This window comes from Peromyscus maniculatus, chromosome 8 (assembly GCF_049852395.1).
Source record: "Peromyscus maniculatus bairdii isolate BWxNUB_F1_BW_parent chromosome 8, HU_Pman_BW_mat_3.1, whole genome shotgun sequence".
NCBI lineage: Eukaryota > Metazoa > Chordata > Mammalia > Rodentia > Cricetidae > Peromyscus > Peromyscus maniculatus.
This window is the reverse complement of record NC_134859.1, coordinates 102,978,149-102,990,687: the sequence shown is the minus strand read 5'-3', so window position 1 is coordinate 102,990,687 and position 12,539 is coordinate 102,978,149. Positions and strand designations below refer to the sequence as shown.

The window sequence follows — 12,539 nt, the reverse complement described above, 5'->3', positions numbered from 1 at the left end:
TAGTTACACATTTACATACATGTTAACATACATGCATGATTGAAGCCCTCAAACCGGACACTCACATATCTACAATCCCAGCCCTCAGGAGGTTAAGGTGGGTGGACGGCAAGTTTGGACCTAGCAAACCACATACCACAAATTTTTGGTTTCTGTTTTTTGTGAAGGGACTCTGTGTAGTCCTGGCTGTCCTGGAACTCACTCTTTAGCCTCGAACTCAGAGATCGGCCTGCCTCTGCCTCCCAAGTGCTGGGATTAAAAGAATGAGCAACCACTGCCTGGCCACAAAAATAAATTTAAAAGATTTAAAATTTTTTTTTTTTTTTTTTTTTTTTTTGGTTTTTCGAGACAGGGTTTCTCTGTGTAGCTTTGCGCCTTTTCCTGGAGCTCACTTGGTAGCCCAGGCTGGCCTCGAACTCACAGAGATCCGCCTGGCTCTGCCTCCCGAGTGCTGGGATTAAAGGCGTGCGCCACCACCGCCCGGCTAGATTTAAAATTTTTAAAATTTATTAAAATAAATTTACAAATTGTATCAGATGAGACTGTGAGCCCAAATCCCTTGCCTACGAGGCCTTACACATTAGGACACTGGAACTTCCTGGGTGCAGTGCTCTATAATCCGCCTTTTAAAAGGTAAATAAGTAATAGAGTCACTCAGGAAGTTCTCCAACGCTAAATGCCCAGAGTCCTGCAGTGTCTCTTGAAATCTTTTCATCTAAAACAAGGAACTAAATAGTACCCAATTGGAAGGACCGATTAGGGATGAAAACGTTTCGACCACGAAGGGACTCGAACCCTCAATCTTCTGATCCGAAGTCAGACGCCTTATCCATTAGGCCACGCGGTCTCACTGAGCCAGCTCCTTCACTAGAACGTATTATTTGGTGAAGAACAAGCTCCGCTCCAATGGCCCGATCGTGGTGTGCCTTGGCATCTGTAACTCCCGAGGGGCGGCCCGCGGTCCCCGCCACGGGCCGCTGAGCAGCGCGGATGTACGGCTTGGCGGATAGCTCGGCTGACTTCGGGCCAGTTCGATTCCTCTCCGGTCGGCCCCGTGTGCCCACCGGCCGAGGCGCGGCTCTCTCCCATCTCGCAGCGCGTGGTCGCCCGCCTTTCCTCGGAGTCTGGTGAGAGCTGGGTGTCGGGTCCACAGGCCCGAGCCAAGGCGTTCACTCACTCTTCCGGGATAGGGTTGGCCACGTCAGCGCGCCGCGCTATCACGGACCACGTGAACACAGCTTTTTATCGCGCCCCAGTGGCCTAATGGATAAGGCACTGGCCTCCTAAGCCAGGGATTGTGGGTTCGAGTCCCACCTGGGGTGGTGCAGTCCTAATTTTGGAGACAGAGTCGTGCACTTCCGGTCTCTGTACCTAGTCATTTATCCTGGTTGGTGTGTCCCGCAGGTCTGGGTTCGCCTTGCACCCCCGCTTATCAAGGCCCTGCCCTCCCCGTTCCGAGCATGCGTGTCTCGTATGTTTTTGCGGACTCCATTTATATGGATATTGAAGGCTAAAAAACTAGTTACGGGCAAGCAACCGATTTCTACCCCAGGTGGGACTCGAACCCACAATCCCTGGCTTAGGAGGCCAGTGCCTTATCCATTAGGCCACTGGGGCTTACAGCACGTGGTCGTCGCCTTTTCCCATCTAATGGATGCTGACACGATCGTGCCTATGCTTCCATTTAAATGCGTTTTTTGGTTGTTGCTTTGGGGAGCTGCTGGGACGTGAACACAAGCCCGAGCTGGGCCAGCGCCGAGTGTGCAGGGTGGGGCCAAGGGGGTACCTTGAGGTCGCCCGCACACGGGCACCGGGAACGAGTGGAAGTTTCCACGGCATTAATTCCCGGCGGCCCCCCTCCCCCACTCCCCGGCTGTTTTCTTCCTCCCTACAGCTCCTAAGAACTGATGGTGAATCCAGAAAGGATGAGAAGTATCAGTCACAACACTGACAATATTGAAATATAAGCACTGAAAAACTTCCTGATCCTTTCATAACGACAGAAACATTTATACACAATGTATGTTCTTTGCAAATGTATAATGCACGGAGAGGGCCGGCATCAGTCAAAAGAGGGGCGGGAAGGAAGGGAGACAGACAAGGAGAGAGAGAAATCTTAGTAATGTAATGTTAAGACACTTAAACCCTGAGGGATGGAGGTGCAGAGCAGTCTGGGAAGTATAGTTTAATTCAGGGGCTTAGCAATGGCTTCATGGTGGGTGTTGAGGTTCTGGGAAAGGGCTGAGGCTTGAAAGGAGGCATGTAGGATTTTTAACTATGTAACTGAGCACAGGAAGCGTTTGTTGAAATGACTGATCTGTGTGGAATAATGGTCCCCGCAGTTGATCCTAACAGTTACCTGGTGTGTTTCTCAACGCGGACTTCCCTAAATGCTGCAGCTGGGGGTGGGAGACTACAGCCACCACGACCCCACATGCTTAGAGCTAACGCTGGAGGACACTGAGGTCTGACAGCATTGGAGCGATGTGCAGATTGGGAAGAAACAGAAGTCGTGGTCATTGTAGTGACAGTGATGAAGGAGCCACTGGGCTCAGCACGGACCCAGGGAACTGGCAACAAGGTTGATAGTGGAACTGTTAAAACCCCACCCAAGCCCAGGGACAGCTCCTATCAACTTGGAGGTATTAAATTTTAGGCATGGATTCTCTTGCATGCCAGAACCCTGGAAAAGAATAAAATGATGGCAGAAGAATAAACCAAATTTAGAGAGTGTCCTTGCGGCCAGCAGTGTTTTACCTCCTGTAGGTAAGTGGCTCCTGTCTGACACTAATGATGCTCTATTTTCAAGCTAATATAGAATCCGAATTCTGGTTTGTCTCTGGGACATGTGACCAGGGCAGAGCTTATCTGATTAAAAGAAATTAAGTTATATTTGTGTGTGCACATGAATGCTTCATGAAGCTGGTGGAGGTCAGGAGCCAGCTCTCATGAGTCAGTCCTCTCCTTCCAACATGTGGGTACCAGGGGTCAATTCATGGAGTCTTGGCAGCAAGAGCCTTTATCCATGGAGCCACCTCTCTGGCCCTTATTTTTGCTTTTAAAAGTAAATCATTTGGGGGGAAAAGGTATAATAAACCACCTGCAGGGTTGGTGAGATGGTTCAGCAGCAGGAAAGGCGCTGTGCCCAAGCCTGACTGGTCCCTGGGACCTACATGGTGGGGGAAGAGAACTGACTTCTACAAGCTGTCCTCTGACCACTAATCATGTACTGTGGTTCATGCATGGCTCCCCTCACAATAATAAATAAAATCAGGGCCAGCCATACGGCGTGGCAGGTAAAGATGTTTGCCCTTCAGCCTGAAGCAAGGCCCACCCATCCCCACGTGAAGAGGTGACTCTGCCGGCGGAAGGGCGGGCTGCTCTCTAACCCTCCTGTGCGTGTCACACAGATGCCACCTGCCAAGTAAACAAACCCCAACCTTCCCGCCTGGGGCTGGAGCGAATCTTCCACGTCTTCTTCCCCGTGCGCCTCCCAAGTCTCCTGCACAGCCTGCCACTTGGCGTCCCTGGCTTCCTCGTCACCTCCCGCCACCAGCTTCCTCCTGCCCACTGCGTTCAGTCGCTTTGTGTTTCTGAAGGTCCAGCTCAAATGCCTGCTCACGTTTCCCAGCCCTTCTAGCTCTTTGCTCCTTGAGGACGGACTCACCATCCTCTGATGCCCTACAGCTGTCACAGACGCCGTGAGGCGGCTTTCGGCTGGAAGGCAGGAGCCCTGCTGCAAAGCTCTGAGTGGTGAGGCTCACAGCTGTGCTTACAAGTTTATTGCAGCCAGTAATAAATGAAGTGGACAGCTGAGGGGCTGCCCTGGATGACCTGTAGCCTCCCCTCCTGAGGAACGTTCTGGCAAGGCTCCCCGGGTATGGCGGCTCTCTGCAGACGGCATGACACCCCAGGCTCTGCTGGCAGTGCGGTGACTTCAGTCCACAGTCACCCTCCTGCTCGTCTTTATGGAAGAGTTTATTCTTTTCTGCCGCAGTCTTTCCCGATTCATGTTTTCTATCCTGGAAACAAAAGACGCCAATGAGGCCAGATGTGCTGCAATCAGTGCTTTTCAAAGCTGGAAGCTGAGGGGGAGTCAGCAGAGCAGCCCAGTCAGCAGGAGCCAGATGTGCATCCGAGCCTGGGTCAGCACCCTGCTCCTCTCGGCAGCTTCTCCACTGTCCCTGCTGGGAGCTCCTGGACTCTCCCTGCCTCCTCTCACCCGCCCTCTGTACCTGAGTCTCTGGAGCTGAGCGTCCTCTTTGGATGGCTCCTTGGGCAACTGGCTGGCCTCAGCAATCATGTCTCGAATTTTCTGTAGGCATTCTGCCAGATTCCGGAACTGATAGCGACTGCTCTCGGAGGTAAGAACCAGCTCTCCTGCCTTGTTGATCTTGTTTTTATGCTGCCAAGGAGGAAAATGAGAAACACCACAAAGGCCCACAGCCTATCCCCACCCCAAGGAGCCACAGGGACAGAAAGGGATGAGTACCTTGAGAGCAATTTTCTGGCGCACGGGCTCAGCAATCCAGTCTGCACTGGCCAAGTGAAACCTGACTTCAGCCTTGGAATTCACTGTGGATGGGAAGGAAGGAGCAGGGATCCTGAGACTCTTTGCAGGACACACTGCCCAGGCATTCAGGGGCAGTCCTGAAGCCAAGGGCAGCCAACTACTTAGCCAGGAACATTCTAGCCTCTGTCGAAGCTAGCCATGGAACAAACCCACAAGGCTACTCTCTTTGGGACAAAACTAGACTTCTGGTATCCAAATGTCCAGGGTTTCTCCCAACAGTTTTCCTGGACTCTGGAAAGAGCAGGGGGATGGGTTTCACGAGAGCAGAGGAAACCTGTTCTCCGTGGATCCAAGCAGGCTGCCAGCTCATGCTGTGAGTTCTCTTTGTTTACCCTCAAAAGCCAATCCTAGCCTTAGCAACCTACAGCTGAGCACCAGACAATCGGACCACATTCAGAAGAGTCAAAGGGTTATTGTAAGCTGGAGGTGTCTGAGCTGCAGCAGAAAAACCCCTTTATTCCCCAGGAATGTGAATGCGGACTTCCCCCTCACACCCCTCCCAGCTAGAGTTACAGCAGAAGGGAGCACTGTGGAGCCTGTACCTTTGTTAACATTCTGCCCCCCAGGACCGCTACTCCGGCAGTAAGATATGCTCAATCGATCTGCAAAACAGGAGAACACATACATGAGGGTCCCCACGGCTGAACATGGAAAGGGCTAATTTAGTCAATGTGATGATCACACACCTCTCTTACACACACACACACACCCCAACCAGTAAAAACAGGAGAATACATACACATGAGGGATCCCCATGGCTGAACATGTAAAGTGCTAATTTAGTCAATGTGATGATCACACACCTCTCTTACACACACACACACACACACACACACACACACACACACACACACACACACACACACACCAGTAAAGCTGAATGGCATCCAAAGATGTCAAAACTAGAATCAGGACAACTGACTTTCCCAAGGCCTCCCAGAAAGTGGAAGAAGAAAAATTATGACCCAAGTCTAGCACATTCTACCAAATCCTTCTGTGTTTTGTTTGTTTGTTTTAAAGTGAAGACTCAAGCTAAGGGACAGACTTAGTTTCACGTAGTTCGAAGAGTGATGGATATGGAATCACGATGAGCTAGAAGCTCAAGAGGACATGGCTAGGTGGACAGGATGGCACACTCCTTGTAAAGCTGGCACTTGGGAGGCTGAGGAAGGAGAATGTTGAGTTTGAGGCCTTCAGTGTAGACTACACAGTCAGACGGGGACAAGAGAGTATTGTTTCTGTGTTCTCAGGGCCTAGCTCATAGTCTGGGTTAAAATTATGTGCTGGATGGATGAAAACTTGATCTTTAGTTCAGGAGCTCTCATCCTGAAAGGCAGTGTGGCCACTAACTATATATGATCTTGACAAAGTCCTACAGCTTCTCTGTCTGTCTTGTTTGTTTATTTTGAGACAGGGCTTCTCTGTGTAGTCCTGGCTGTCCCCGAACTCACAGAGATCTGCCTACCTCTGCCTCCCAAGTGCTGGGACTAAAGGTGTGTGCCACCACCGCCCGGCTTGCTTATTTTTAAGCTGGAAGATGAGGTTCCTTCCTCCCATTTCTCTATCTCCTGCAAAGGCCTCGACAGTGTCTGGGTAGGAGAGACACAGAAGCAGCGAACTGCGAGAAGAGCAGCTGGTGAACCACAGCAGGGTGGGTGTTCAGGCAGTGTGACAGCATGGTGGCAGGGGACAGTGCCCCATCCTGAGGCCACCTCCCAGGTCTTCCTCCTTTGGAAAAGCCAGTTAAATCCGGTTCTGACTCAGTAACAAAGGTACCTGGTACTGCAGGGGAATGGCTGCATTATGGAGCCCAGCACCCCTGCATGGAAGACAGGTGGGTCATGCTGGCTGCGGCTGAGTCTGCTGAAACGGAATGCCACGTGAACCTCCAGAGAGCTCAGGAGGCCAGGAGAGGCAGCCACTGTCCACTCAGCAGCACGCCTGTTTCCCCAGAGACTGTCATGAGGTACTGCCCTTGGCTGCTACTCTCCTGTACCTTCCTTCTTCACACAGCACTCAACCCTATACCATCAAGAAAGTTCCAAATCGTAAGCACATCAAGAGCTCTTCACATGTGGGCAGACCTTGTAGTCTACATGCACGGCTAAGTCACCGTTTGGTCACTATTCTAAGCTATGCTGCAAGGGCTCCTTTCACGGCCATGGTTGGTCTCTCTACTGTCCTTCACTGGTCTGGTGAGATCTAGAAGGAACACGTGAGAAATTCGGTAAATGGCTTTGTGTGTGTGTGGTGCTTGGGATGGACTGCAGGGCCGATCTCAGGCTAGGCAAGTACTCTACCACTGAGTTAGCCCCCTAGCCTACAATAACTGATTTTCAATAACATCACTTACCTAGAGGGATGTCACTGCTGGCTTGTTTCGCATGCTCCTGTAATATAACATACAGAGTGTTAAAGAAGTCCCTAAAAAAGAGAAGTCCCTTGTCAGACTACTCCTAACTGGTCTGAGACAGGAAAAAAAAAAAAGTGTACAGCTACAGGCCAAATGTTACATATTTTAGGCTGAGGAGATGGCTGAGTGGGTAAAAGCACTCCCTAAAAGTCAAGCCTGACATCTGAGGTCACTCCTGAGGACCTACATGGTGGACGGAGAGAAGCAACTCCCTGTGAGTTGGCCTGACTTCCACACACATTCTGTGGTATACAGGCAAAACACCCAGACACCCAGACACACACACACACACACACTAATTGCAATAAACACTTTTAAGAAGTTATGCATTATTGTTTTTTGGCCTCCAGCAAAATCATGCTATCAAACCATCCCCGACTCAGGCACTACGTCTGGAGCACTCCTCTAGGAAGATGGAGCTCATGCCTTCAGCCATACAGGCCATGGCTTAAGCTATTGCTAGGGACTATCAGCGGCCTGGCTCATGGGGAAAGGAATGGGGTGGTGAGACAGGCAAAGAGCTCATACATGAGGGGCACCAAACACCAATGCCCGCTGCCAACCTGGAGCAACAATCCTAGTGGACCACCCTTCCTATATGCCTAGGATATGACCATCTGCAAGATTCCTGCTGCTTCCACCCTGCGAATCCTTTCTTGCCTATGTTACTGCAATCTTCGAGCTCACCTTCTAGCTCTTGCCATTCTTCGCTATTGTCTCTAACACTGTAATACACAGTCTATCTTGTAAAGCTCGTATCATTGGATTCCTGGCCTCCGCCCACTTCTCTCCTCTTTGGCTTCCCTTCATCAGATTGGCCTGCTCAGCCACACTTGTCCAGCATACTACTGTCCTGAAGTGGTTGCACTTGCTCATCACGCTGCTTGAGACACTTATCGCTCCAGGAGTCTCATGCCTTCCTGTTCTCTGTCCGTGACAAGGTCTCACATGGTTCAGGCTGGCCCTGAACTTCTGATTTTCCTGCCTCTGCCTCCCAAGTGCCGGGATTACAAATGCAGGCCACTATGCCCCACTTCTTCCAGATCACTCTCCTTGATACTGCAACTCTGAGCTGGGTTTGGTGGTGCATGCTTATCATCTCAGCACTTGAGAGGCAGAGGCAGGAAGATCATTACAAATTAAGAGCCCAGCCAGGGATTTTAAAGAGCCTTTCTCAAAAGAAACAAATAGGCCACCTGCCAGTAATCTTGACACTTGGGAGATGAAGGTGGAAAGATCAGGAGCTCAAGACTACCCTTAGCTCTGTAGCAAGTTTGGGGCCAGCCTAGGTTACATGAGATCCTTTGTCCAAACAAACTGGTAAGAAACCTGCAGCTGCAGCTCTGGCTTTACTTCTTCCTTGCGGGTCTTATTGTCTCTAAAGTATCATATCCAGTGTTAATTGCGTTTATTCATTTATTTTTGTCTGTCTCCCTGTAGCATACCATACGCTCCACAGCCGTAGGATTTGTTTTTACTACGCTCTGCCCCAAATTATCAGTGCTCACTGGACGCTCTCAAGAGAAGTCTGGTGAATGAAGTGTGAGTGAATGAATGAAAATACCGGATGCTCTTTCAATCCTATGGATGCAACTCAATAGGTTCTCTCTCTCCTGCTCTGGTCCAATGCAGTGTAGCTACACACAGCAGGCTAAATATGGATCCTGAAGGAACAACCTTGTCTCTGGCTTCCTGACGTTACTAGGGAAAATAGACCGAGCAACGTTACAACTTGAGGACCTCAGCTTTTATTGTCCACAATTCACATTCCCCATAGAATGTGGGCCTAAAGACCGGAAAACAAACGGGGAAAAGCTGGTGATGTTGAAGGATGCGGAGGTGGCAGGCTCTCTCCCAGGGGCTGCAACCACACCCTAAAATCCCAGAGCCCCCACCCCTCCCGCCTGGGTTGCTAGGACGACCAGTTCCTCCCTCAGCAACCAAAGGTTCCACGCCGCCCGGCTTCCTGGCGTCACCTAGCAGCGAGAGGCACCGCCCTTTCCGTCCCGCCTTTCTCGGCTCACCGGGACCTTCCAGGCCGTATCCACGCCCTTGGACTCGGGGTAGAGCTTGTCCAGGCTGTAGATGCTCTGGAATTCGGTGCCCTCTACCTGTCTGTGCAGAGCGTGCCGAGCACAGCGCGCGGGCGGCGGGAGCAACAAGGTTCCGGCTCGGTGCAGGCCCCAGCGCAGGCCCCAGGCGGCCGCCATGTTCATCTCTCAGGACCGCTTCCGGTGCGCACCTCCCCGTGGTCCGCAAGCTGGCGCGGCGCTCGCGCCCTGAGTTCCGCCCGGTTTTTCGCGCCCTGGGCTGGCCACCTAGTGTGGTGGTGGTGGGGACCCAGCTGGCATCTGGCAGAGGTTGGCCGGCAGACAGCGACCCCCTACGGGAGATTCTTTTTAAAAAAGACTCCTGTATCTGTAGCAGCTGGTGCTCCCTTGCAGTACCATCACTAAGGCAGATTCTAGCCTAACTTAGTTACATAGTGAGCCCCTGTCGTAAAAATAAATAGCTGGGTGGCAGTGGTGAGGCATGCCCTTACTCCCAGCACTGTGGAGGCAGAGGCGGGCGGATCTCTGTGAGTTCGAGGCCAGCCTGGTCTACAGAGCGAATTCCAGGACAGCCGACCAGAGAAATCTTGTCCCGAAAACTAAAAATAACAACAACAAGGATACTACTAATAATAGTAATAATAAATAAATACATAAATGAACAAACAAACCCTGGATCCACGTTCCCAGAAACACACTTTTCTCTTTTTGAATCTGGACTCAACAACCTAACCAAACACATCTATAAGATCTTACCTACTTCCGGGCCGTGGTGGAGCATACCTTTAAGTCTAGCACTTCGGAGGCAGAGGCAGGCGAATCTCTGAGTTTGAGGTCAGCTTGGTCTCCAGGGTGAGTTCCAGGACAGCCAGGGACACACAGAGAAACCTTGTCTCGAAAAACCAAATAAATAAATTTTAAAATAAATAAATAATCTTACCTGCTCAGTTTGGGTTATCCCTGTCCTTTCCTATCCCTTCTCAGTGTATGAGCCACATTCTTAGTCTGCTTCTGATGGATAGATGGGTAGATAGACAGACAGACAGACAGATAAATAATGAGCCAATCTTTGTGTGTGTGGTTTTGAGTTTAATGGTTGGTTGATTTGTATTGTCTATGTATGGAGTGTGTGTGTGTGTGTGTGTGTGTGTGTGTGTGTGTGTGTGTGTACTGAGACAGGGTCTCAGTTATGTAACCCTGTCTGGCCTGGAACTCACTATATAGAGCAGGTTTGGTTTGTGTTTGTGTTCTGAGACGGTTTCCTTTATAACTCAGGCTGCCCTGAACTCCTGATCCTGCTGCCTCTACCTCCCAGATGCTCAGATTACAGGTGGGTGCCACCATGCAAGGCCCAGTCTTATTTTCTAACATAATTTCCTGTCTCCTAGATAGAATGTAGGCTCTCTGCTATATCCCAAACATGAAGAGCATGGCACACCATAGACAAACCACAAATGTGGATCAAGTGAATTCTATGGCAATTTGTTTTTGAAAGTTGAGTTCCAGTCAAGTTGAGTTGTAGGGCTTTAGGTGTTTTTGTTTTGTTTGTTCCCACCGCCCCCATAAAAGAGCCTATAAGGGCTGGAGAGATAGCTCAGAGGTTAAGAGCACTGGCTGCTCTTCCAGAGGTCCTGAGTTCATTTCCCAGCAACCACATGGTGGCTCACAACCATCTGTAATGAGATCTGGTGCCTTCTTCTGGCCCGCAGGCATACATGCAGACAGAACACTGTATATCTAATAAATAAATACATCTTAAAAAACCAAAACAGCCTATAAGTCAGCCCTGCCCATGTGTAAGTTGTGACGGATGGCTTAGTTTATACCCAGCCTAGTGTGGGAGGCAGATCACTGGAGGGGAAATGTTTCTAAACACAGCCCTCTTCCCTGCCCTAGCTTTAAGGAGCAGCATAGTGGGTTCTTCTAGAAAAGACAAGCTGGAGAAGTAGGTAAGAATCCAGAAGACTCCAGGTTAAGCAGAGCCATTTCACATTGTTGTTAAGGCATGAAACCCAGAATTGGTGAAGTTCCAATGCTAAGGCTCCAGGGAAAACGAGTGATGTTTGAAGGTGACTAATCCCTGGCTAAGTTACTTAGTTGGGGTTGTGTGTAGATGAAAACAGAGGCCAATAAATGTTAGCAATTGTTAGTAATGCTTGTGGTTAGCTTGTAATGAAGAGTTTGATTTTAGGAGAAAGTGTCATTACCTAGAAAAATATGCCCCTAGGACAGACAATTTAAACATTCCCCAGGGACACTGGCTGATTGGAATAGGAGACTGTCATTGAAGCAAGCCTTTACTGTCTCAGCATTACTGGGGAGATAAACCAGCCCAGCCCCTAGGCTCCGTAAACGCAAACTACTAAGCATTGGCAACTGACATATTCCTTTGGGCCTCTGGGTTAGAAGGAGTCTCCTGGGTCCCTCCATGTCTGACTTATTCCCAGAACCTCAGTGGGAGCAGAGACGTTTCCATAGTGACCAGAATAAGCTGCTCAGGGTAGCAAACCGAGACATTCAGGTTATGGATTACAAATAATGAAATCAGAGCACTGCCAAAGTATCTTTGCTCCGAGCTGTGGCTCCAACCTGTGCCTGACCCACGGGTCGAAGGAAAAGGAAGCTTGCTTCACATTTTTATGGCTCCAAATAAACACAGCCTGTTCAGGCCATCTGGTGGCCTGGATTCTGGGAGAGATGGGAATAGAGCAGAGAATGAGAGGCAGGTTGCCCTGGAGTCGGGAGAAGAGCGGCTGGCAGGCTATTCACACTGGCTGCTGCCAGGAACCATTCAGTACAGGGCCCTGGGGAGGAGAAATGGGTCTATGAGGTGACACCTGTTCCCTGGATAAAGGCGAGCACTAAGTGGGGTGTGGTGGAGCATGCCTATAATTTCAGCCCTTGGGAGGCTGAGGCAGGAGGATTGCGATGAGTTCACGGCCAGCCTGTGTTACACAGTGAGTTTCATGCCAGTCTAGGCTCTGTAACAAGATCTCCTGTTAAATAATAACAATGAAAAGGCTGGCACTGAAGGTTGAAGCCAGATTTCCTTTCCCCTCATTGGCCCTCCCAGGGTTGGACAGGCTGAGATGCTGCTTTAGGAAGGGGGCATTCACCCAAGGAAAAATGAAGAAAGGATTAAGAAGCAACAAGCCAATCCTGGAAGCTGGGGAACTGTTGCTAGAGTTTTCCTGCCTTGCCCACAGTCAGGACAAATCTTTGTCACCCGTCAGTCCCACAGCCACTCAGACCCAACCAAGTAAACACAGAGACTTATATTGCTTACAAACTGTATGGCTGTGGCAGGCTTCTTGCTAACTGTTCTTATAGCTTAAATTAATCCATTTCCATAAATCTATACCTTGCCACGTGGCTGGTGGCTTACCGGCGTCTTCACATGCTGCTGGTCATGGTGGCGGCTGCAGTATCTCTCCGCCTCAGCCTTCTGCTTCCCACAATTCTCCTCTCTCCTTGTCCCACCTACTTCCTGCCTGGCCACTGG

General features: G+C 50.2%; 1 protein-coding gene and 3 non-coding genes across 5 annotated transcripts; 1 reads left to right on the top strand and 3 right to left on the bottom strand.

Moving 5' to 3' along the window:
* Nucleotides 1-774: 774 nt before the first annotated feature.
* Trnar-ucg (transfer RNA arginine (anticodon UCG)) lies at nucleotides 775-847 on the bottom strand. Its single transcript has one exon. It is a non-coding gene; the product is annotated as a tRNA-Arg (tRNA).
* A 402-nt stretch (nucleotides 848-1,249) lies between these two features.
* Trnar-ccu (transfer RNA arginine (anticodon CCU)) lies at nucleotides 1,250-1,322 on the top strand. The gene has a single exon. It is a non-coding gene; the product is annotated as a tRNA-Arg (tRNA).
* Nucleotides 1,323-1,544: 222 nt separating this feature from the next.
* On the bottom strand, nucleotides 1,545-1,617 carry Trnar-ccu (transfer RNA arginine (anticodon CCU)). The gene has a single exon. It is a non-coding gene; the product is annotated as a tRNA-Arg (tRNA).
* Nucleotides 1,618-3,767: 2,150 nt separating this feature from the next.
* On the bottom strand, nucleotides 3,768-9,228 carry Mrpl58 (mitochondrial ribosomal protein L58). 2 transcript variants are annotated; one of them, XM_006997747.3, is made up of 6 exons: nucleotides 9,011-9,228; nucleotides 6,927-6,963; nucleotides 5,116-5,175; nucleotides 4,493-4,575; nucleotides 4,236-4,405; nucleotides 3,768-4,022 (listed from the first exon to the last, which is right to left on the bottom strand). In XM_006997747.3, the coding sequence occupies exons 1-6, from the start codon at nucleotides 9,200-9,202 to the stop codon at nucleotides 3,938-3,940; spliced, it is 627 nt and encodes a 208-aa protein (XP_006997809.1). In that variant the 5' UTR covers nucleotides 9,203-9,228; the 3' UTR covers nucleotides 3,768-3,937. The 2 variants fall into 2 exon arrangements, with proteins under 2 accessions (XP_006997809.1, XP_042139024.1); XM_042283090.2 differs by having other exon boundaries at nucleotides 9,098-9,216.
* Nucleotides 9,229-12,539: the final 3,311 nt, after the last annotated feature.

Excerpts from the sequence above, each read along its gene's own strand:
- Mrpl58 (XM_006997747.3), bottom strand. The coding sequence starts at position 9,202 with ATGAACATGGCGGCCGCCTGGGGCCTGCGCTGGGGCCTGCACCGAGCC. Across the intron at positions 5,176-6,926 it reads CAGCAGTGACATCCCTCTAG|ATCGATTGAGCATATCTTAC; the intron begins GTAAGTGATGTT and ends CCTGTTTTGCAG. Across the intron at positions 4,406-4,492 it reads GCCAGAAAATTGCTCTCAAG|CATAAAAACAAGATCAACAA; the intron begins GTACTCATCCCT and ends CCTCCTTGGCAG.